We start from the raw sequence: 26,157 nt of genomic DNA, 5'->3' as shown, positions 1-26,157 counted from the left end.
GTCCGGGACATTTTTTTATACTTGTAGGAGGAAAATATTCTGTAGTATGAAAAAAAACCCTGTATAATTACATTGTATTTCTGTATATCACGTGAGAAAACCGAAAACGATACGAAAAGAGCTTTTTTTTCGCATCCATGTCAACTTGGTTGTAAGACCAGGTAAGACCAGTTGGTTTACTTCAAGTTCAATTGGCGAACAAATCGTTTTTCCCTTTTTGTCGATTAGTTGGAGAACGTGCATGTGTATAAAATGATCCACGTCTGAAACAATTGAAAAGTCGTTTCTCCCAAAGACTAATATTTGAAAACAAATAATAAAATTTTGCGCATAGAATAGAATTATTGAGCATTGATGTTGGTAATATCGTGTTTACTGTAATTTATGTCTTCAGTAATCAATTACAAATAAAATTGATAGTTTCAAAGAATTAGTAGACAAGTATACTAAGATTCTATAACTAACAAGCAAGTCATGATTACAAGAAGAACAATTTAAATGAAAAATAGTGTAGTAACTGGTTATTATTTTAAAGTATAATATATATGTATTTTGTAATGAATTGTTGTAGAGTTGAAGGTAAGTTGGTTCACGACAGATTTTTTATCGAGTTTCATGCAAAGTGCAATGTCGTAATAAAATCAGACACAAGTAATAAGGTTTTATTTGTATTGTGGTAGTACATTAAACAAATGTTCGACTACAAACCGGATATGTGGTTTATATACACACACAATAAAAGCAATACGAATTTTTCGAGTAACAAAATTGTAAACATACTTGATAAATGTTTCTAAAAAGAAGAAAAGGTGTCTTCTCTTTCCTCTTTACGGAAAGTCAAAGTCATTTGTCCATTCTCAAACTGCACTGACATAAATCTAGCTGGCATATATTGTCTTCTTAAACGTTTAGGATCATCATTTGAAGCTGACGAAAAGTTTGTTAGACACCTTGATGTTGCTGTATGATATTTCATTCTTCCAAGTGAGCCTCCTTTACAATGCCGACATTGTATCAGTTTTTTAAATCCATTTCTGTATTTACGACTAAAGAAACAGTAAATTATAGGATTAACACAACTATTTGATAAACCTAACCATTGACAGATTGGAACAATATACGCAAAAACAAATTCAATATATGAATCGTTAGTGGGTGGATTAAAATACATTTCGAAATAAACGGCAAACAGAGGGAGGCGGGAAAATGCAAAGAGACAAACAATGATCGCAAACATTTTGATGACTTTGACTTTAGATTTGTTTATAGTTGCAAAATTACTAGCAATACCTGGAGCACGCCTTGTCCAAACTCTATAAACAATAGAAAAATAACACACAATAATAAATGTTAATGGGAGAGCATAACACATAACAAAAAGTCCTAATACAAAATATCCACGCTGTAGGTCGTAAGTTGGCCAAATTTGGTGACACATGGGATAAATGTTGTTACCATAAGTTTGGTCATATCTCTCATAGAAGATCAGTAGGGGTAACGCCAAAAATAATGCCATCAACCATATGAACGCTATCATTACTCTTGAAGCACATGTATTAATCTTAGACCTCCATGTATTACAGATTGCTGTATATCTGAAAATATAATGTGTATAGAACATATGTAAATATAATGTGGAAAGAATATAGTTAAAATAGGTTTGCATAATAGCTATTTGGTAACAATTCCTTAATGAATTGATATTTATTTAATCTTGATTGATACAACGAGAAGATGTAGTGTGTATATGTTAAGAGACAACAACCGAATCGGGATGAAAATTGCGGACCAAGTCCACCCATTGGTCTTCAATGAACGACGGGAAAACCCTCATATCAAAGGGTAGGCTGTAGCTAGCCCCAAAACATTATTATACACAGGAACAGCAAAAGATTTGTCCTATATACTTAAGTAACATAAAATAAACTTAAAGTGAAAATGATATAAGATATAGAGGCCAGAAATTCCTGACTTGGGATTGACGCAAAATAAAAAAATGCGGTGGTGTCAAAGTATTTTGGCATAATCACAACCCTCCCCTTTTCAAATCTAGGCACTGTGGAAAAATATTACACAATTAAATACACTAAAATTCATTTCAAAAAGGTCTGAGTATCTTGTTACACGGAAATAAAGTAATTGAATATACATTTCAAGAATGGACAAACTAAGGACTGTTCGCAGTTAACTGACATACCAGCTACAGACCCTTTTTAACTGAAGTTATATCCCCATCGTATGTAGAATTAATCCCAATTCTTCCCATGCGGGATTATAAAATCACGGTACATCATAAGTCATACAATAAGAACACAACTCATGTCATGTTAAAACTGCTTTTAAATGTAGTGTTTTGTTAATTTTTTAGATTGTTTCGCTATTATTGATTTTGTTATTATTATCACTAATATGTGATCATACTCAATAAATGATACGTTTTTGATATAATGTAACTTATGATACGATCCACATCTTTCAACGTACATATTTAAAATGTTTAAGTTTATTGATTATTCTGTATCATCATTGGTATAAGTAAACTTGTATAGATGTGCAGAGTAGAAACACTGTAATCTTAACTTAAATCTTGCCTTCACACACTTGTTTTATAGATTCTCGCGGATCGCTAAATTTTAGTCAATCACAAGCAGCTTTAAATATACATATTTTACATCTATTTGCGTTAATAACTCGTTACAACTCACAGACACTCGTGAAAGTGGATACAACATTTTTTACATATCGAAAAAATTTCTGCAATTGTCAACGAATAACATTTCCGTGCATAACTCGTAAATAACTGCATATTCCGTAATTATTGATAACCGGTCGCAAAAAACTAGATTTCTTGCAAGACTTCGTAAATATTTGGAAATAACGATGAATTTACGATTGGGTTCGATTATTTCACCTTCTTTATGGATCTGCATACATAAATAGTTTACGATTTAAGATATTCATTCAATGCGTAACTTTAAACATTTCCTTTTAAGACGCTAGAGCAGTCAGATTTCTTCATATCTTGTTTACAATATTTTCATGTCTGTTGTCAAATGACGAATTGTCATTTTGGCATAAAACATAAGGATTCGTAACAAACTCACAAGTATTCGCAAAAACTCGATTACATAGCACAATGAACACGTAAAAGTTTAGATGAATCGTAACTTTTCGTAATATTCTCGTAAAAATTCATCAACATTTCGTAATGAGTTGAATCTTGCTAGTATACATATCCATTAACTCGAAGCAACTTAAGATTTTTGTCGTAAGTACGGCACAATAACTCGTAATTAACCGTTACAGTTAATGGTTTGCAATTACTCGTAATCTCTCTTAATTGTTAAATTACTTTTAATAGTGGGTCAGTTGTAAAGATCTATATGAACCAGTGGTATGAATCAGTAAGAAAACTCCTTGTATTTATAGATAGCATTGTGAATGTCAGTTTCATAATAAAGATAATAGCATTTTGACTTTCAACATCTCAGTTAATAAGGACAATTATAATCACGCTATTCCTCCTGCATACGTCATATAATCATATAACCCTAATAACCACAAAGATGCCAGGTAATATAGTGCAATTTTTTTACACATTGCTAATGTCTAGAAATAGACACTACGTCTATTAACGTATGTGCAGACAATATATGATACTGGTTGTCGAAAAGCATTGAAGGATAAAATAATACATTTTGAAATACGAAATATTTATCAAATAGTAATCAAGGAAACCAAGATTCTAACAGAAATCAAAAGAATGTAATCCAGTAGGAGGTAGACGAAAGAGGAAAGGAAAACTATGACATGTCGAACAAATAATTTTTCATCGTGCAAATTGATACACCGTAACGATCCACGAGTTCAGGATGACGACCATAAAACTTCTGTAGTGAGGACTTCAATCTTGTAAATGTATTAACATAGCCCTATTCCAGAAGCCTATTTGTTAGAGTTCTAGCGCGATACAAAAAAGTCTGCGTTGTTACGGCAAGCTCTGGTATAACGTATGAGTTGTGATATGAAAACTACATACGCAGGTGCTGATGGGATGCTGCCGGAAATGAAAAGAAAGTTAACAATCCTGAATAAAAAGTCATCACGTTGGTCTTAAAGTTAATAGTTTTCATTACCAAAAAATCGATCTCTTAGTGTAGGTCAAGATATGAGGCTGACGTCACAATGTCAAGTTATGTTAGGCAGATGCGATATTTCAAATGGATATTTCGAATTTTAGTATACTGTATAACTGTTTCTCTTATCAACAACATAAGAAACAAATAGTTAGGAAGTTCATGATTTTCGCTCAATTCTTTACAAATTAAGACCTACTTAAACTTTATTGTTTGCGATTAACACTTGCTTTTTTCAATATGAATACTTAATTGTTCGGAAGAATTATGAAAAATCGATTTATTGAACTTATCAAACTCACGAAAGCAAATAACGTGAAAATAATACTAATTGTGCTCACCTGTCAATCGCTATAGCTGCTAGTGTGTTAACAGACGCACAGACTGAAACGTAGTGTACATATGGAGCAGTTTTACATGTGAAGGCTCCAAATCGCCATCCTGAAAAAAATAATAACACAAATCAATCACTTCAAAAATATGCATATTCGATAAATCGATGACCAATATTCACATCTTAAAAATGTTACATAGTATGTTCCAAGAGTAGCATAAATGAGACTCAATATAATTCCATTTGAGAAAATATGTCCTCAGCATTCGCCGAGACAAAAATACCCTCCAAAAAACAAAACAAAACAGAACAAACAAAAGGAAGTATATATGGTCACAATAGTTATTAGTATTGATTCCTATAATGTTCTGAAATAATGTGGGATTTCAATTAAGATGTTAAAATACTTTCAACATACTTTTGTGGACTCATCACCTACACGTTTGAGGTGGAAACCTTAATACCAAATATTTTTTTTTCTAAATATAATTCAATCTTAAAAAGAAAGAGTTTCCTGATTCAATATCTCATTTGTATAACAACTGGAACTCAGAACATATGACGAATTGAAGTCCAAACTGCAATGAGAAATGCATGTTAGTAGGAATATATATTTTAAGCACTTACAATTGATTGTAAATGTAATTAAAATCACTCTTAGGTAGAAAGAACATTTTTCAGGTCAATGCTATTTAGCAAAGTTTTAAAAGTTATTTAACGATCATTTTTTTACCCGTATGCTATCATAAACAGCTATTTTGATATGATTCCAAGCTAATTAGCATATTCCTTTTTCATGTATTATGATTGGTTGTATACTTTTTACGACCTCGATGATGCCCGTTTTTAACAACAGGGTAAACACCATGTACATACCATAAACAAACCTTGCTTCAATTACTTTAATAAAAGATATAGTCGATTTAAGAGATTTAAGACGTGAAACGGTATTTTCTCTTTTTCTATTCATTTTCGGCATCGTTTATTAAAAAACAAGAATATGGTTATCAGTAACCTCATATTTACTTTTAATGTTGAAATTGATAACCATGTCACCCTGTCAGTTGAAAGCCAACATTTGCAATGTAAATTTTGGTGTCATATGCACCGAATAGGAGTCTACAAGACTAAACCACAAATATATTTCAGATACTTTAGTATTGAAATTTACTTGAATAACATGTATAAGTATTAAACACTGTTTTTCAGAATTTTTGGATGTGTAAAATTGGACCTTTTAACAACACTTTAAAATGATTGAATGGTCGGATTTTACACATCGGTAAGTTCTAAAAATCAGTGTTTAAGTATAACATTTTTAGTTGTTACTTTAAAAAAAGCTTGTATCTGACCCGGCTGTTAGGAGCAAAAGGATATCAAGTAACGACATACGTATTGATATTAAATTTCAATAAAGATCCTAGATATCAGCAGACAGAAAACTGCTATCTACTGTAAAACACATGGTTTATAATAACTTTATGTTCCATTGAAACCAAAGTTATATAAAATTACTATTTAAATTAATTATATATCATAATCTTGAACTGCATGGCGATATATTTGAGTTTTTAACAGATTTACATAACAAATACATTGTTCATTGTGGGGAGAAACATTCAGAACATAGGCCAGAGACAGCACATGTTATAACGAATAAATAAAGGATAGTAACGCTCTCCACGTAATCGGTGGGACAAAGAAGATTAAAATCGTAAGAAATCAAATCAGTTTTCATAATTCGCTTCAATATCTGACGGCTGTGGGAGTTTGTCATGATAATTTCTTTCAACAAGTTACTTAAACGTACTGAAACGTAACTTAATTGATGATTTGCATTGAAGGCTGAATTCTGCAAATGCCATGGTTGCCTAATGCAATAAAAGCTGGCTTTTATGAACAACAATTTGTGTTAATGTCAATATTAGTTTCCATCTCAATATATAAAACGGATTTAGTATAGACATACTATGGAAATTAGTTTGTGTAGTATTGACTGCGGATAGACAATTACGTGTTGTTCTAGGATAAATTTGTTTCAATTTGAAATATAAATTGAGATACATATACTGGTGTTATTCCTCAAAAGTTTGTTTATGATATGAAAATGACAGCAACATGATGCATAAACTCTTTGTTGAAATATTCACGAAAAGTATAGTACGACGAGACTGAAAATACAACGTTAAATTTATATCTATACTGCTTTTAAAGTAGGAGTTTGAGCGTCTTGAACGAAATTTATACCAAAACATGTACTTTACAGGTACAGAATTTTCTCATTAGACATTAAATCTTGATAAACGACTAGTTTGCAACTAGCTAATACCGTGTTCAAGCAGAACTTTTGATTTAAAAAATAATATATTATTGATGGCTTTTAGTTTTAGTTACTATTTTTTGCAATATAGACTGTCGTCACAAGATGCCCGTGGCATATGAATATAAAAATATTAACTATGTAACAGAGCTGTATGTAGTGAATATGTCAACAATCGCTTAACATTCGTAGAACTCACTGTGTCATTAAGTTATAATATCTCACTGACTAGTTAAATTTGTTACCAGCCCTCGATTGATATCATCTGTCGGGCTAAAGGCCTCGAGCCGATATCAAGATCTCAGACTAATTACAGGGGAACTATTAAAAAGGCTATGTATTGATTTATATATATATATGTATTGCACGTTTTTCGTCCTTAGTAATGAAAGAAATCGTTGAATGTTTGTATCAGGTAACAGGTCACATAATCGAACACAAACAAAAACAAAAACAATAAATAAAATAAAATAAAATTTGACGTAGATTAAAATCTACTTTTGACTGATTTAAAGATATTCATGTTGATATTTGTTGAAGCTTTTTGATGTAAAGCAACTTTTTTGTCAGGGGCGTTCCTCTTTGTAAATATGTTATATTGAGATGGTAAGCCACGTTGTCGGTTTTTTACATTTCGTCTGTGGTAAGCATTCAAAACAAATGCTGATTTGTATTTCGTTGCTACTTCCGGGTTCATTAATAAGATGTTTCTTGTCAGAATTTTCAATTTTTTGGTTATTAACAAACAAACTTATTATTGAAAACATATAGTTAAGTGTCATATGAATGTTATCGTATTAACGCATAATAGGTTTTTGATGATAAAATTGTAGTCTTTACTATATGAAGAACCACAACCTTTGCCCATATTTGTGAATTCACAGGGTCACGTGATGAGACTTGCAAAACCTATTGGGAAATTATAGTACAGAATAATATGAATTTACCTAGATTCAAAGACAACATCTTGAATGGATAAATAAACATAGAGCTAAAAATGAAAAAAAAGTAATGAATTGCGTATAGTTAGTACCATTTCCATGGCTACCATTAGATATAGCATCATCTACAAGATGTCTTCCGGAAGCTAATCATATGTTAGAGAGCACTTCGTTGGTTATGATCGAAAAATAAACAGTCCTGGAAATGGAAGTGATTATTGTTGACCGATTAATTGTCTGTCAGTCTGATAATGCAATCTAGTCAATTACACAGGCTGAGACCGATTTATTCTGTAATATAAATCCTTATCTAAAAGGTCCATGCTTCGGTACTCTGTACATTACTCGAAGTATAGATTAAGATATAATCTGTCTTTTACCATGTAATAATGTCTATTTCTGAAGATTGATTCTTTAATACCCACTGATTTTAGATCGCTATTTGACTTATTTTGAAATCAATTTTTTCTTTATTTTCTAATTATCGTTCATGTTATTTCATCTTTAGTAGTTTCTATAAAGAAAGTGCAAGGATATAAGCTATTATTTAGCCCCCAGCACGAAAAAACAAAACAAAACAAAACAACAACTAAATAAACAACAACAACAACAAAAGAAAATTAATAACAAATCATAACAACGAAAAGAAAGAGAAACACTTACTACAAACAAAACAAAACATGGCCAAAGGAAATAAGGCGACAATCAACAAGACAATAACAAAATAGAATGAAAACAATCAAAATAAAAGAAGGAATACAACGACAACTTTGAATAATAAATATTATGTCTATGATATCACAAGATCTTATATTTGTTCAACGATTGAAAAAAAAAAATTTCCTAACAAAGAAGACATTACTAAATGACATGCAGCTGTATTCTCAAAAACACAGAAGAAACAATCTTAAAAAAAGTTCTTATAAGGTTTATATACCAACTCTATGAGATATTGCTTCAATTAATCAAATACCAAATCTACTATTTTAATACGACCATATAGACTCAAGTGCTTATAATTAACACAAGGAAAATGAATGTTATATCATGGATAAAAATAACAAACGATCCTTATTCAGATTCAAGTAGTGTTTTCTTGTAGAAATTCAAAATCAATAAAACCCCAAACAATTATGATATGATTCCGTAAAGAAGGGGATCGAAAATTGTATTAAGGAGGTAAACCCAGGGTAAGGAATATAACTATTAACTTGGTCTGATTTCATTTGTTTCAAAGAAATTGAATATGACACAAACATATTACTAATTTCAAGAGTTATGTCCCTTACCTAAGGTCTACCTCCTTAAGAAGTAATCAAAAGAACAAAGATTCTATCGGAAATCAAAAAGATGTTATCCAGGGACAAAAACCAGACATGGAAAACAGATAAACACAATAAAAGCAAAGCAACAGAAATAATACATACAAAGTAAAAAACGTAAATGATCATCTCGGACTCCACTAAAAACTGGGAACATCTGTAGGACTCTAAACCAAGGTCAATGATTCAATGTATTAAACAGAGAAAGACCAATGACCACAGTAAAACAATGCTTAGAATATTGGAATAAAACATATAGGCATAGACAGAAACTGAAAACCACAGATACAAGAGGAAATAGTTGAATAAAAGAAAATCAGTAATTTAAGATTCCATTATGTTGGTGAAAACGTTTTCTGTTGAAGAAACTACTATCGTCTTGCTCATGTCTAATTTTCAAAGTCTATGGAAACATTGAACTATAATACATATGATCAATCTGTCTTTGTGGTGAAGAAAAAAATTAGAATTTAGATGCGAGTTTTGTTAGTAGACAAATGCATAAGTCCAATAGTATTGCAATTTACCGGACACAATTAACCGATATATAAGCGGGATAATTAGAACGCTACAACATCTGGTTTAACATACCGTTCCCATCGAAAATGCCTGTTCCAAATCCCGGGTTTTACTTTGATATTGTCATTGGTTTTATGGACTATCCTTCTTTTGATTCTCAAGATTGACTATTGCATAGAGATTTTGCATATCAGGTTGGTAATTTGTATTTACCCGTTATTTAGGCCTTTATAAAAACGTATTGTCGCATCAAAACAGAGAAACATTGCGCTTGGGAATACTGAAAAAAAAACAGTATCAATGCCAGAGCACAATTTGTTGTAAACATAAGAATGCAATGCTATTCAATATTTATGGGCAGCAATCATCAAACAACCATATATGTGGTCTGGAACTACTATTTACAATTTCCCGTAGACGTAATTATTATGAAACCAATGTCCATGATAATCACAATCCAATTAGTTCCCTTCACATGATGGAATTACATTATCTTGGTATAGTCGATGAACCCAGAACGAATTGTCTTAATATTTGTACCACTCATAATTTTTTATGTGTTTAATATCATATTTGTTAAAGTAATGAATCTTATTGTGAATGATAAAGCAAATAAATGATGCATCTAATGGAAGTGAAAGACGACTAAGGGATTTACAAAACTGATCGAAGAAAGAAACAAATTTGATGAAGAATCAACTTGAAACGTGAACGTCATCAATAGTTTATCAAATCATAGTATTACAAACCAATTCAATAATATTTGTCGTCTCTAAACAGCAAATAAAACCCACAAATCTTTGCTTCTAATTTTTCTAACTTTCAGGTATCTGATTTAATTTTACTTCCTAGGGTATTTATATCATGTTTCTTTTCGTTAAATCATCTCTTGGTGTTCTTTCAATACCAATCGGAAGCAAGCATGACATACATGAAACATGTAATTAGGTGACCAGGTTGATACAAATTAAATCGTACAAAAATAAAGTCTTTAAATGTTTAAATGATGTAATGAGTGTTGCCCAATGTAATACGTATTCAAACAAAACACGACTACAGAATTTTGAAATAAGGACGTTTTTTTCAATGAATATTTCGCGACTTTTATCAAATGACGTCGTTTCAAGAATATCAGCTTACTAATGGTAGAATTTTCACAAAAGACATAGAAATATTTCCAGATTTCATATAGATTATCTTAAATTACCTTCATACATAGTACTGATATTAAATATCACTAGAAAACTTCAGTTTCTTTTAATATCTAAATCAGTCTACAAATAACAATAGTTAACATTACATATAATGCTAGTTTTGATAAGGTGAATTTCAAACATAATGTTACAATTTATTTCCCGAGAAAATTAAGAGTTAAGGTATGTAAAGTCCATGAAAGAAATCATCACATTTATAGAATTATTTTACTCATCAAGGTAACAATAGCCATTATTTGGAAGGTCTTTGGTGCATAGTAACACTTAATTATATGTTTCGAATATCAAATCGTATGTATGTGATACGTTTGGCCAATTAAAAAAGACCTAGAAGAAAGGTGTTCATTCTGACCCCGTACGTCATGTATTTTTTTTTATAACAAATTCTCTTTGGACATAGCATGCTGAATCAAAGAGATTCAAGAGAGCCTTGTCAGTCATATGTTTAATTTATACAGAAAATAAATTTAAATTAACTTACTATCTTAAATAAATTTCAAAAACTTTATTAGATTGGTAATTTTTACGTCAAACAATACTTATAAGGCTTTAACTTTGACGTGGAGGAGTTGATTTGGATGTGTAGACATAACAATAACAGAAGTATTTGGTTCGGCAAATGTCATAACTGTAATTATTTAAAATTCTTTTTCCTGTTTTCACGTTTTGGCCATGTCTTATGTATGATGTCCTTCTGTTATAGAGCTTCGTTTTATTTTGTCAATATTATGGAATATGACCTTTTTGCCTTTAATGAAAAAGAAATGTTAGAAATATTGCTTATAAGATTTTGATGTAATGTTAAACGTGTGAATGAACCCACAAACAACACAAGGAAGCAATGTATCATTATAAGTCATTCATAAGCGGTTGTAAGGAAAGATACTGGCATACTCAAGTCGTTTGTAAACTTTTTCATTATTGAAGGTGTTCATTCTTACTCCTTTATATACGCATTGGTTTTGATAGCAATCTCTATTTGTACTTAACATCAAAATTTTTGTTATCAAAAACCAAAACGTATTGCATGTTAAGTACAAGGATAATATTTCATATTATTTTTGAATCTTAATTCGCTTTCAACTTTACTGGAACCAATCAACGTTTCAAGACATCAAACATCAATACAAGCGTATAAAAATGCCATTTGTTCATACGCATGAAAGTGCAATTTTGCTGTTGTGTGCGAAAGTATGTTTGTTTAAGCAGTATCGAAGTTTCAAGTCAACCGAGAAAACTTACCCTTTAAAATGGTTTCGCTCGGTCATCGCAAAGTCTGGTTAGTGTAGTTACAATATGAAATTGGCCAGAGCTCGCCAAAACTAAGCAGACTTTTCGTATCGCACTAGAACTCTAACAAATAGGCTTCTTCTTGAACAGGTTTATGTTGCTACAAGATTGAAGTCATCACTACAGAAGTTTTATGGTCGTCATCATAAACTCGTGGATCGTTATGGTGTATCCACCTGCACCATGAGAACTGATTTATTCAACGGGTCATAGTTTTCCTTTGTTTGTCCACTCCGGACTTGACTTTTTATGAGCAACTCGGCGGGTGTTTCTAGAAAAGCAGAGGACGCTTACCCTACTGGTGCACCTGGTCCATGCTCCGAGTTGCTCATTTGCTTTTCTTACTTTGTATGTGTGATTTTAGTTACTTTATGATATTTGTTGTGTATGTCTGTTTTCCATGTCTGGTCTTTGTCCCTGGATTAAATTCTTTTGATTGTCGCTATAACCTTGTTTCCCTTGGTCACTCTTTCATCACGTTGGATATGTGTTCGTACAGTTTTAACAACCACTGTGCATCCGCACTAGTCCAATGACGTTAATGTTGCTGAACAAACAAAATTAGCAGATCAGATATTTTTTTACGTCGTGTGCCACTATTACCCACTTCATATACACGAAGCTTTCTTACGAATCAATACCATTAATAAACTCCTTGTCATTCGAAAGCATTCGTATTTAATTCGTCAGCATTCGTAAAAACATTTCAAGAACTCAAGACAGTTGCAGGCATTCGAATCGATTTGGAAAAGGAGATGAAATTTACACGAATGTCCACGAATCTTTTTCGAGTTTTTAAACCTATGATTTTTTCAACACTGTATACTACTATTCCCCTTACTCAGTTAAAATCCCGACTTAAAAACATTATACATCGTTGTTTTTCCCAAAAAGATGGTACACCTAGATACATATATATAATTCTTGGTAGAGATTTCTCATACTTTGTAAGAAATAATTCCAAATCATCTTCCAAATATACAGAGGAAGATGTTTACAAAATGCTGGAATTTTTAATCGACAACATATTTGTCCAGTGTGGTGGACATGTTTTTCAACAAACGGTCGGCATTCCAATAGGAACAAATTGTGCTCCGTTACTTGCTGACCTATTCCTTCACTCTTATGAGGCTGACTTTATAACTGATCTGATCAGAAAGAATGAATATCGTTTGGCTAGATCCTTCAATCTCAGTTTCCGCTATATAGATGACGTATTATCTTTAAACAATCCTAATTTCGGGGATTTGATACATCGCATCTACCCAAAAGAACTTGAGAAAAAGGATACTACAGACACTGTGAAGTCAGTCTCATATCTTGACCTACACGTAGAAATCGATGGTACAGGAAACTATTGACCAAACTTTACGACAAACGTGATGACTTTTCATTCAGAATTGTCAACTTTCCTTTCATCTGTGGCAACATCGCTTCAGCACTTGTGTATGGAGTTTTTTTTCATATCACAACTAATACGATATGCAAGAGCCTGCCGAAACTACGCAGACCTTTTGTATCGCGCTAGAACTCTAATAAATAGGCTTCTGGAACAAGGTTATGTTGCTACAAGATTGAAGTCATCACTACAGAAGTTTTATGGTCATTATCATGAACTCGTGGATCGTTATGGTGTATCCATCTGCACCATGAGAACTGATTTATTCAACGGGTCATAGTTTTCCTTCCCTCGTTTGTCTACCCCGGACTTGACTTTTTATGAGCAACTCGGCGGGTGTTTCTAGAAAAGCAGAGGACGCTTACCCCACGGTGCACCTGGTCCATGCTCCCAGTTTTTAGTGGAGTCTGAGTTGCTCATTTACTTTTGTTACTTTGTATGTATGATTTTAGTTACTATATGTTCTTTGTTGTGTATGTCTGTTTTCCATGTCTGGTCTTTCTCCAAGGATTACATTCTTTTGATTACCGCTATAACCTGGGTTCTCGTGATTACTCTTTCCTCGTAAACAGCTCACAATCTACCGGAAGAGGGTTAGGTTGTCGTGCCAGTGGACGAAGACGTCGAAACTTTTCGGTATTCTATTGACTTACTACACTCGTAAGACATGTCACAGTTCAATTAAGGAAGGCGTGCGTATGGCTTTAATTTATATGACAAAATGTTACTCCATTGAAATTTCAGTACCTTTGTTAAAACATTCGTACCAAAGTATTCATAAAAAACTCGTTAGATTATCGTAAGCCATTCGTTAATTATTCGTAAAAAGCTTTGACCAAATCGTTACAATTCGCTTTGCACCCACAATATCGTCTTCATTCGTAAATTGTTTGTATTTAATCGCAATTATTGGTAAAACTTTATCGGAAACGCATTGCATTCATTCTTAGTAAAATGTAGTGATCGTTCATACTCGTGACCAATTGTAAAACACTCACAAATCGTTTTTTTTAGTTTTACGAATATTGTTAATTTTGGAGATACATAAGGATTTGTGAGAGAAAAAAAACATAACAGCATTTTATCAAATATCTTGATTTTTTCAGTCGAACTACATTTGAATAGACAAAAATTTAATACTTGCTTTTCAAATTTTGTATCCAAAAATAAATTATAAGACGTAAATCCCAATTTTATTATAGCGTTTGGAGTTCACCATTATCCGTACAATTAATAACTCTGTCAAGCTTGTTCTAATTATGTACTGTTCTTTCACAAGCATGTTTAATGTATTCGTTTGAGAAACTTTGTCATAGGAACTTAAATTCGTAAAATGTAGTGATAAAATCTCTTGGCCTTATGAAAAGTCATCATTCAATGTTTTAAAAAATATTTTAAAGACGAAAACTAATCTCACGTAAATTTTATGACCTCTTTCACACAATTATTTAGAGTATATTGACATAAGTATATTGTTGTTTCAACTCTTTGAGTTTTAATTTGAATTAGCCAGAATCAAGTAGGTATAAACTATTTAAAATTACAGGATAAAAATTGATGTAAAAATTATATACAATAGTACTTAAGCAAACTATTATTTGGAAATTTCCCACAAGTGAAACGAGTTTTCTTCTTTTAAGTGATGTTTAATTTATCATTTAAACCAAAGTAAATCTTCAGTGTTCGAATAAACGCATTGTTGCATATATTATAGAGATGTAAAAATCCAATATAAATATCTTTATGTAACAGTATCATGGAGAATAGTGTCATCTAATACATAATATTTATTGTTTTACATTTACATATTGTTTATATTGTCATATTAAATGTCATTGTATTTATGTTATTTTCATTGTACCTTTTTATATTGTTTATATATTGTCATATTATATGTCATTGTATTTATGTTGTTTTCATTGTATTTTTTCATTCTTGAATGATGATAATCAAACGCCTCCATACAATTATGGGAATATCGTTTAACATTGGTACGCATGTATCAAGGCCCTAACACTCGTTATCATTTTACACGAAAAGGAATAAACAAAAGTTCCGGTAAAATAAATTTTATAACTGTTTATTTTTTTCAATCTAACTGAGAACGACGAACAATAATGATTTCGAAGGAATATATTCTGACGCGTTAAAATAAAATTACCATAAACCGAAGCAAATTCTATGATAATATCCTATACCTGAGATCTAGAAGTATGAATATTTATTCATGATATAATTCGCTAAGTAATGAGTTCGTTCATGTGAATGGTATAATGATTTCTATTCATGAGGGGCATATCATCAGATTTGTCATATATCATTTTAATTCAATCGAGTCACAGATCGTGAAATAGACGGTTGTAACGTATCAGGAATTAACCTTTATAATCTTGACAATTCTATTATCTCCCATGGTGACAGTCCAATCGCTTTTCCGGATATAGCAGCCTAGTGAATATTTGACAAGAAATTCCCTCTGCAATCGCAATCGTTTTAAATTTATTTTTACCACCGTTATATAAAAACGAAGTATTGATTCATCAAGCGGAAAGTGCAAGGAAATGCAACAAATACGATATGATGGAATATGCGCGGGCATGAGGCTCAGGTCAGGTTTTTATAAGAATATAATGCCGATACAGTTGGTTATATTAATTCACGTGTTTATATATTCTCTATTGGAAGCGTATATTAAACAATAACTCTTAAGGTAGTAATAAATAGAGGGATTTTAAGATCGTGCACTCATGCTTAAATATCAATTCCCATTAACAATGTAGTCAACATCTTTAATATTTAAAGTACAAGTCCACGATAATGTTCTACTGGGGCCTTGTCATCCTGAAATAAACAAGGTAAATTCTGGTAAGCTGCCCTACCCAATTTTAGAATATAAATGATATCCTGCCATCTACTGATTATAATGCTTCCACTTAAAAATGATGTGAACCTACAATGAATGACTGACAGTTTTTTTTCTGTGTGGATACACAGATCATATTGGATTATTATCACCCTTTATTTTTCCAAATATAAAACTGCTAGTGTTCTAAAAAAATGTTACTTTTCATAACTCATATTTATATGCTTTTTCTGTTTACCTATATTTTATCTTATGTTTCATTACAACTCATATTTTACATTTTCTACAATAGAGCATAATATCGTTTCGAATTCTGCCTTTAGAATCGAAATTAATAAAGTGTTATTGGTAACGTGATCATTTCAGTATTAAAGTAATAACATCTAAATATTTTACTTGTAATCCTGCATGTAGTATTCACTTATAACTCTGGTGACTGAATGATCCTATATGTTTGAATCATATCTTTGATATCTTTCTGCTCGATTACTAAGTTCTTGTCATCTTACATTCGATACTCTAATTAAGTCGCCAAAACGAAGTTTTGCAACTTATCGTTTTTGTCCCGTTTCTTCGTCTTATTATTATTATTATACTTTTTTTCTTCTGAATGCAAAGGTGTCCTGGCGATTTCTCGCAGTCGGTTTATTCGATTCATACCAAACTTGGTTAAAAATCCAGCATGATCAGGGAATGTGCAAGCTACTTCCTGAATTTCAAAATGGTAGCCAAAAACAAAACTTGATAATGGTGAACTCCAAACGCTATGATAAAATTAATGGAACTCATTAGTTGTGTGAAACTAAATCAGAACGCTGTTCTTGACTGGATGACATCACAGGCGTAATAATATGGTTTTAAAGCCGCCATTTTTTTCAAATGGCCGCCAAAATAGGCAAAATTTCAACATTGTTCGATTTAAATGAAAATGGATATATAGCTTAAACTTGACATTTTGAATTCAATAGCGGTTTCAGATTTTGTCTAAAAGCATGTATTTTTTTCACAGTGGCCACCAAAATCGGCAGAATTTCAACATAGTTTGATTTTAATGATTTTTTTTTATCTAGGGTAAACATTGTATTTTAAGTTCAAAATCGGCTTCAGAATTTTGACTAACTTCGACTATTTGTCGGTTTTGGCGACTTTTGTGTTTTGCTTGCAAACACATAATCACTTGTTATTAATGAGATTGCAATGACATCGAAATGAACAGACAACTTCTTTGAATATTTGACAGTAAAAACTGACTTACTTGACCATATTTTCGGGAATTCCCCGTTGAAATTTTTTTCCCCGATTTATGGCTTCTAGTACTATAATATGCGTTTGAGTTATTTGCTAAATGCCATAAGCACATTTCGCCCTATTTATGACTTACTCCTATCAACAATATCTGTCATCTTACATCTGAATTAGTCCATCTTCGGAAAAAAAAATAATGATCATGAAAGCATCTCATTAGAACACAGATGTGATTTCTAACGTCAGCAAATGTATATGATAAATCATTTACATGCCACATTTCCATTTACATACATAGAACAAATCCAATTATTTTAATTTACGAATTGTAGTAAAATGTATATCATATTAAAACACGCGCGTGTATAAAGCGAGTCTTTTCTCTACATCAATGATATTGTCTTGTTTATAACTTTAATGAGCCGCCACGTTTGTAATTATATTTTGGTTAAAATCTGTCGGGTACAAAACAATACAATTAATAATGCAGAATGAGCTTTTTTAGCAAGGCTTTATCTTAGTTAGATACTGCAGAATTGAATTTCCAACACCTGAGTGACAATACACTTTTTTGCATTTACGTAATTACTTTTATGTTCATGTTAACTGGAGTTCATCTGTTAAATACATGTTATGTTTTTGTTAGATTTGTGCATATATGAATTATCACAAAATACAAAACGGAAAGAATAAAGTTACTCCGCATTTTTTAAAATTTTACTTATGTCTTAAAATTGTATATATTTGAACCATAACAACATTATTCTGTGTTTAAGCGGTTCTAACCAGACTAAGGTGCATAGAAGTGTTATTTTGGGTGCTCAATTGTGCAATTTTATGGGGTTTGTAGGTTTGGTTTGAATTATAGCCTAAAACTTTTTTAATCCTTATCTTTGTAAATATCAAATATTAAACATTGTGTCTATTAAATGTATCTTATTTTTCGAAAATGGTCTAACGTACATGCCAAAATCACAAAAACCGTGCATTATTTTGTATCGCGCTTGACGTCTTGCAATTGGGCATCTAGCGTTGGGTTGTGTTGCTACAGGATTGGGGTCGTCGCTGCAGGAGTTTTGTAATCGTCGTGGGCTCGTGGGTCATTGCAGTGTGTCAGTCTGCACCGTGGGGTTGGTTTGTTCGGTATATTGTGGTTTTCCTTCCCTCTTTCTTCTGCCCAGGACTTTTTATTAGCAACTCGGCGGATGTTTCTAGAAAAGCAGAGGACGGTTACCCTACCGGTGCACCTGGACCATGCTCCCTGTTTAATGGAATCCAAGTTGATCATTTACGTTTTAGTTTATGTTCTTAACTTCTTTATGTTCTTTGTTGTGTTTGTCTGTTTTCCATGTCTTGTCTTTGTCCCTGGATTACATTTTTTAAAATTTCCGCTAGAATTTTTGTTCCAATGATTACCCTTCATACAATGCTACACAATCACAATCACAATAAAATTTTTGATAAAAATCATCCATTTTATCGCGAATATCCAGCCGTCCGAGAAATAGATGAAATTAAATTTTCTTGAAAAACAGAACCAAACAAATTTTAATTATAAATATTATTCAAGCCATACCATACACGTATCGTCATTTTAAACGATGTTAGGTAGACCAATAACCAACACCTTCTTGTCATTCAGAATAGTTTGATCACAATGGATGGTTTGACATAATGAAATATCTGTTCAATTAATATTTTGACAGGTTGTCAAAATTTCTTGACAGACAAACCCGACGTTGCAGACAAAGTGTAAGACATATTCAGACGTTCTTTGATAAAGCTACCGACATGTATTCTCGCATTGCTAAATTTCACATTCCCTGCGTAGAATGAAGACAATGGACTAGTTTGAGGGCAATGTAACGCAATATGATGATTTCATGCACAACGTATACAATTTCATTTTCTTAAAAACTAACAACTAACCAATCGTATCAAGTGGTAAAAATGTGGGTTATTTCAAATTTAATAACAATAAAAACTGACAAGGAAGTTATTCCTATATCAAACGTTTTATTGTTAAGTTTGTATGACTATAGTAACAATAAAAACTAACAAGGAAGTTATTCCTATATCAAACGTTTTATTGTTAAGTTTGTATGACTAACTTCAATAACTCAGTTCCGTATGTTAATTACACTCATTAAATTCCATTCGTTTGAACCATAGTTTAGAAACGGAATTTAAGAGCCGTTCTGGCATAAATATAGATTTAATTCCTTTAGAACTATCATTTAACAAATCAATCACTAAGATGACGAAATTTATTTAGGAAATTTTCTTTTCACTAAAAACTTTATAAGTGTCTTTTTACGTAGGAAATATGTTTTTCAGCACCCGTTTAAAATCTCATTATGGTAGCAGGACAAACACGTCAAATCGAAAATTGAATTTTATTAATATGTTATGGTCAAGGAAATTACAAAATCAATCATTAAACATGAATCGTACAACAAAATGCTGTAAAATATCTTGGAAGATAAGATAACACAAGTTGAATACTTTGTTATCTACTATATTGCGTGAATTTAAACTCTAATAGGATTCCAATGGATAAAATTGCTTGTTATATATATATATATATATATATATATATATATATATATATATATATATATATATATATATATATATATATATATATATATATAAACACGCAAGGTTAATCCTCGTTGAACAGTGAGCTCCCCAATGTTAATATAAAGTTTTGCCATTGGAAAACGTTTCAGTTTCTCGCTAGGCAAAAAGTCCTGCACTTGTTCTACTTTTGTTCATTCAAAACAAATGATGTTATTAACCAATTACTTAATTCTTAGTTAATCGCTTTAAAAGGGAGATACATGTAAATCATACACTTTCGTTTCAGATTGGTATTTGTAATACAAAGTTTGCAAATGTGTAGATGTCTGATTCGATCTTTCATTCGGATTTAATTCCAAGGCTTAGGAAATAGAGTTCACAAGCAGTAAGGAATCATTATCAATACTTTGTTTTTCAATTATCTTTATATTTTGTAACGGATTATCACTATTTGAAATAGAAATAATTTATTATCTTAAAAACGTTTGAATTGATGAAGCCAAATGACCAGAGTCATTAAATATTAATATTTTGCATTGCCAAAGACAAATCTGTGAACGATAAATAGAATGTTGTTATTGAATTTTTACTACAGACTACAGGAAGAGTAATCAAGGGAATCAAGGTTATAGCGGTAATCAAAAGAATGAAATCAAGGGACAAAAGACCAGACATGGAAAACAAACATACACAACAAAGAACATAAAGTAACTAAAATCATACATACAAAAAAACAAAAGCAAATGAGCAACTCAGACTCCACTAAAAACTGGGAGCATGGACCAGGTGCACCGGTAGGGTAAGCGTCCTCTGCTTTTCTAGAAACACCAGCCGAGTTGCTCATAAAAAGTAAAGTCCGGGGTAGACAAACGAGAAAAAGAAAACTATGTCCCGTGTAATAAATCAGTTTTCATGGTGCAGATGGATACACCATAACGATCCACCAGTTCATGCCGCTGGGACAAGTAGTTGCTGAGTAATGTGCAACGGAAAAAATGCTATGGACGGACACATGGACAAAGGTAAAACAGTATATCCACTCTCCTTTGGATCGGGGGGTACAATAAAACACTTCAAACTTTACTGAGTAAGAAAAGGATATGCATGAAATTCATTTTATTTGCCAGTAATGAATTCATGTATTGAAAAGAACTGAATACAAAAAACCAATTACGAATATATAGCTGCTTCAGTTTACATGAATAGTCCTGATTGACTTGAAAACATTTAACTAATATATTTATTTTGCCCACGCTTTTCAAGTTATTATACATTGCTTATCACAATTCCAGAAGTCTAATTTCGTTGAACTATCATTTTAAACATGGTTAACCATATATAGATATCTTTATTCAGAAGACGAACTCTAACGATTCTAATTCTAATTTTTTTATCGGCCAGATATTGTTCAGTGGAAGAATATATGCAAATTCAAAGTACTTTTAAAAACGATAATATAAAAGCAATGCAATGAGGATAAATAATATTATTATATCATATAGGAGGAATTTCGGTGCTATACCATGTTTATTTTAATCTAATAGTGAACGAGAAATATATAATTGTTGTACACAAACGTGAAGTTTAATCTTAGCAGTATCCCTAGGAGTAAAAGTAATCTGGGGATAATCATATTATATCCTGGAAAGTCATGACTGTGAAGAAACAAAACATGAGAATGATTATTGCATATAGTTTTTGTTAGAATTGATTAAAAGGTAATTAGATGTCTACTTTGGTATGAAATAATGAAGAGGTTAAGACGTTGTGAAGATTGATGTATGACTATTAATAAGAAAAAGAACGGGCGTTTTGCAAATGAATTGTCGGATAGAAAATAAATTTTGAAAGTTTGACGAAAGTAATAACCACAGTAAAACTATCTTTAAAATTCAAGCCAAGACAAATACATTGTAAATAAGAAAATATATAGTGTGAAGCACCACTTTGGTAAGCGTCCTGGAAACAAAATGAAAACCAAAGTTCAACATACGTAGATCTAACATATTTTCGAAAAACAATGAAGCTTAGCAAATGAAAAAAAATGAACTGAGTTCCATATATTGTCATGTAAAAGAGAACGACAACAATGCGTACAGAAATATTAACATGTTTTTTATGAATAAAACCTTCCCAAAAGATGTAAAAAACTTTCCATTATGATTTAAAATAAAAACACCAAAACAGAAATCAATATTTTGTTCAATGGTAATCTCAGTTTCTCCTAGAAAGATGACGTATTATCTTTAAACAGTCCTATTTTTGGGAAATTGACGTAAGACAAACGCGATAAAAAAAAAGGTTTTGGTGTAGTCCGATTTGCGTTTTTTCTTTTGTTTCTCTGTATCTCTGTACCTTATATTTTTTTGGTTATTTCATTTTGTTTGTTGTGTGTGTCTGTTTTCTCTGTCTCGAATTTATTCTTGAGATATATTCTTTTGTTTTCTGCTTGAATATTGTTTCCTTTGATTAATTTTCTTCTAGGTTGTTTTGAATTTTTTTTCACGTCTAACTGGCAGCAAAATGCTAAACAGTGTCATGTTTCATAAGAAGCTATTTACTTAAAACGTACTCAATATATTCTACCCTGAAAAGTTGTATTGCGCTAGACCTATTACGGCTTGTCTTCTTTAACATGGTTATGTTGCTACAGAAGTTTAATGTTCGTCATCATGAACTCGTAAACCGTAACGGTGTATCCATTTGCACTATGGAAACTGATTTGTTCAACATGTCATAGCTTTCCTTATCTTTTTTCGTATACACTTGACTTGGCATTTTATGAGCAACTCTGCGGATGTTTCTAGAAAAGCAGAGGACGTTTACCCTACGGTGTACCTGGTCCATGCTTCCAGTTTTTAATGGAGCTCATTTACTTTTGTTGCTTTGTATGTATAATTTTGGATATTTTATATGTTTTGTTGTGTTTGTCTGTTTTCCACATCTAGTTTTTTCTAGTCCTTGGATTACATTCTTTTGATTTCCGCTAGAATCTTGATTCCCTTGATAACTTTTTCATGATTTTTTTCTCGGAGTAAGTATCTCTCCCTTTTTGTTCTCAATACAGTTAATAAAATCATTGCATATTATATTATATTATTCGGTGTAGTATTGCGAACGATATTGATACCTAAATTTTGATCATGTTTCCATCTTAGTGAATTCCGCCTAAATATTGTATGACAAGTTACTATCTATATACATTTTCCATTCATATAGGTGTGTAAGTCACCTAGAGATAATCACTTATTATGACTGTTAACACCATTCTTATAAGTAATAGTTCATTATTTACATGTAAAGATATGATGTATAACATCATCACAAGAATATTATTTCTAAAATCTCACCCATAACTCCAAAAAGTTAATTACAGTTTCCTTATAAACAATTGCATTATCTATCTATCTATCTATCTATCTATCTATCTATCTATCTATCTATCTATCTATCTATCTATACAGCCCTAGATTAATATATATATGCTAAGCGATGCCTGGAAACAAATTCATACCACCAAATCCAGCTAGAGATGCATGTCAAGTGGTGTTCGGACCTATTACGCCCCCAATACTAGCAACCGGTGTTTTGATTAATTTTGTTATCATCACATAGAACTTATATATCCTTTTGAAAAAAGGAAAGCATTTGTTTTTGAAGTTTGATTAAAAAATCCAAAGTTAGTGTTTTTTTTTCCTTTTTTGCGATTTTACCAGGTAGACGATCTCTTAGTTCTCAAAAATTTGAAAGTACAAGTATCTGCCGACAAGGAACAGACTAAATTGCTTCGGCATTTGTACGGCAGTCCAATTTATCAAACTAGCCCATCCCTTCATATTTCAAATGAAGTTGGCATTGACAAAATGCTTACTGTAAAAGCAATGTAATGGAAACCGCTGTCGGAGTATGATATACTTTCCCCTCTGGAGCAGCACTTGATTCCCCGGGTATTCTCTGGGAGTAAATATTGCAAGTGCTTTGATTTTTTTGGGTATTTTGTCCTTTTTTCTTACTTTTCAGTTTCACATAATAAAAAAATAATTTTGTTTTATTTTGTTATCTACATATTGTGTATGTGAATAGTCTTTGTTTCATGTCTTTTAGGTCCTGAATATTTATGACTGTGTCGATTCGTCGCTGTTTTGCCGATATTTGCAGAAAATTATAATTAGCCATTTTATCGTATGTGCACGAATTTACTGAACAACTTATTTGGTTTTTTTCAGCAGATAAATACTTACGGTACTTTTGTCACAATATTTGGCATCGGCATTTCGTCAGAAGAAATGGGTCATAGTTTGCATCAGTTAACCTTCATTCATATATCAGGAAATATCTTGCAACTTAAAAATGGGAATTAGTTTATTTGTTATGGGTCATTTACACTGGAAGCTGCTTGATTTTAACTTCCATGGTACCAGTTCATGACTTTTACTACATAAAATACGGAAGGTAGTTACATGTGGTTTGTGATGGCGATCTTGATATTTGAATCTTCTTAAATCACGATTGGATAGACGCTACTATTAATTTGCCACCAGTGAAGCGAAAAAGTGCTTAAGAACAATCCGATATCGTTTATTCGTCCAGTAATTCCGTAGTCGACCACACTTTGATGGTTAGTGTCTCTGTTCAGTCCTGTTGCGATTTTATTGTCAGTTAATCATTCACAGAAGGTATGCCGATTTGTCTATAGACCCTCACGTTAGGGTATGTCTACAACTTTGAAATAACGTACATTCTTAACTTTTACATGCCTATTTTTGAAATACCACAATTACTAAACTTTAGTCAAAAAGGATACTTTAACAAGAAAGTTCGTAAAACGAATGGCTATATCAATAGAAACTCGGAATGTTCAAATGAGTCTCAAAAGTTTTTTTTACAAATAAACCTGATAAGTTTGATGGCAGAGTAACCAGATGTACTGGTTTGTTTTTATTGTGCTCTCATATAAGTATACGAAATCGCAACGGCAACCAAAATATCAAACTAGACAGTCAAATCAAATCATGAGTTATTTTACTTATTTGACAAATGGTATTATGTAACTATATCAAATAACAATTATTTAAAAGTAAACTTACCACTAAATATATTGTCCAGTAGGGTCATTGGCATACAAAATATTGTTACTAAAATATCTGCCACTGCCAAATTAACAATGAAAACGTTAGTTACATTTCTCATACCCGGGTTTCGGAGTACAACACATATTACGAGAATGTTTCCAATTAATGCTGTTATGAAAATAAATCCAAACACAAAACAGAGTAAGACGATGGTAAACTCTTGGTGTTTCATCAACGGATATGTTTCCGATTCATAGTTGTTAGTACTAGTACCAATAGATTCATTGAGAGCCATGATTATCGTCTGTAAAGTAATGTTCTCCAAAATGTTAAATACAGTATAGTTCGTCATCTCAAGTTTTCAGATAATGCAAATTCTGTAATTCTGTAAGTCAATTAGTTGGACCCATCAATTACGTTGCTTGATATGTTACCAGAACCTAATCAACACCATTAATAAATTTCAATATTTAGCCGTTAACAAGGTTTCATTTTCACTGCATCGTAGCCCGTAACGAAACTTGTCATTAACACACAAGTACAGATAACTTAACTACATCGCTGAAGATCATCGTACATCAACCAATCAAAAGGATTGTCGTTTAAATAGGATGTCTTCTCTTTGCTGTGGCAGAAAATCACGTCTTTTCTACGATGTTATTGCTTGATGATAATAATCATTACTAATGTCCTATGTAGTTTGACCTAATAATAAAACAAAATATGATTTTTTACGATTTAATTAAGCATAAGATAGAAATGCGTGGCTAAGCTTTATTGCTTTTTTTACGTGAACTTATCGTAAAAGGAAAATGTATATGAGATATCTTTTTTGTATGCACATCGACGACTTCTTCGATGTCTATTTATTTTAGACTAAAAGTCATTTTTAAAGATTCAAATTCAATTTAAAAAAAAA

General features: G+C 31.7%; 1 protein-coding gene across 1 annotated transcript; it reads right to left on the bottom strand.

Annotated features, from left to right (window-relative positions):
* Positions 1 to 646: 646 nt before the first annotated feature.
* LOC148619092 (neuropeptide SIFamide receptor-like) lies at positions 647 to 25,890 on the bottom strand. Its single transcript, XM_088576918.1, has 3 exons — positions 25,254 to 25,890; positions 4,478 to 4,577; positions 647 to 1,595 (listed from the first exon to the last, which is right to left on the bottom strand). The coding sequence occupies exons 1-3, from the start codon at positions 25,588 to 25,590 to the stop codon at positions 794 to 796; spliced, it is 1,239 nt and encodes a 412-aa protein (XP_088433044.1). The 5' UTR covers positions 25,591 to 25,890; the 3' UTR covers positions 647 to 793.
* Between the last annotated feature and the right edge of the window lie 267 nt (positions 25,891 to 26,157).

This window comes from Perna viridis, chromosome 4 (assembly GCF_037379345.1).
Source record: "Perna viridis isolate PV_CMFRI_1.1 ecotype Kerala chromosome 4, ASM3737934v1, whole genome shotgun sequence".
Lineage (NCBI taxonomy): Eukaryota > Metazoa > Mollusca > Bivalvia > Mytilida > Mytilidae > Perna > Perna viridis.
This window is presented reverse-complemented; position numbering and strand designations above follow the sequence as displayed.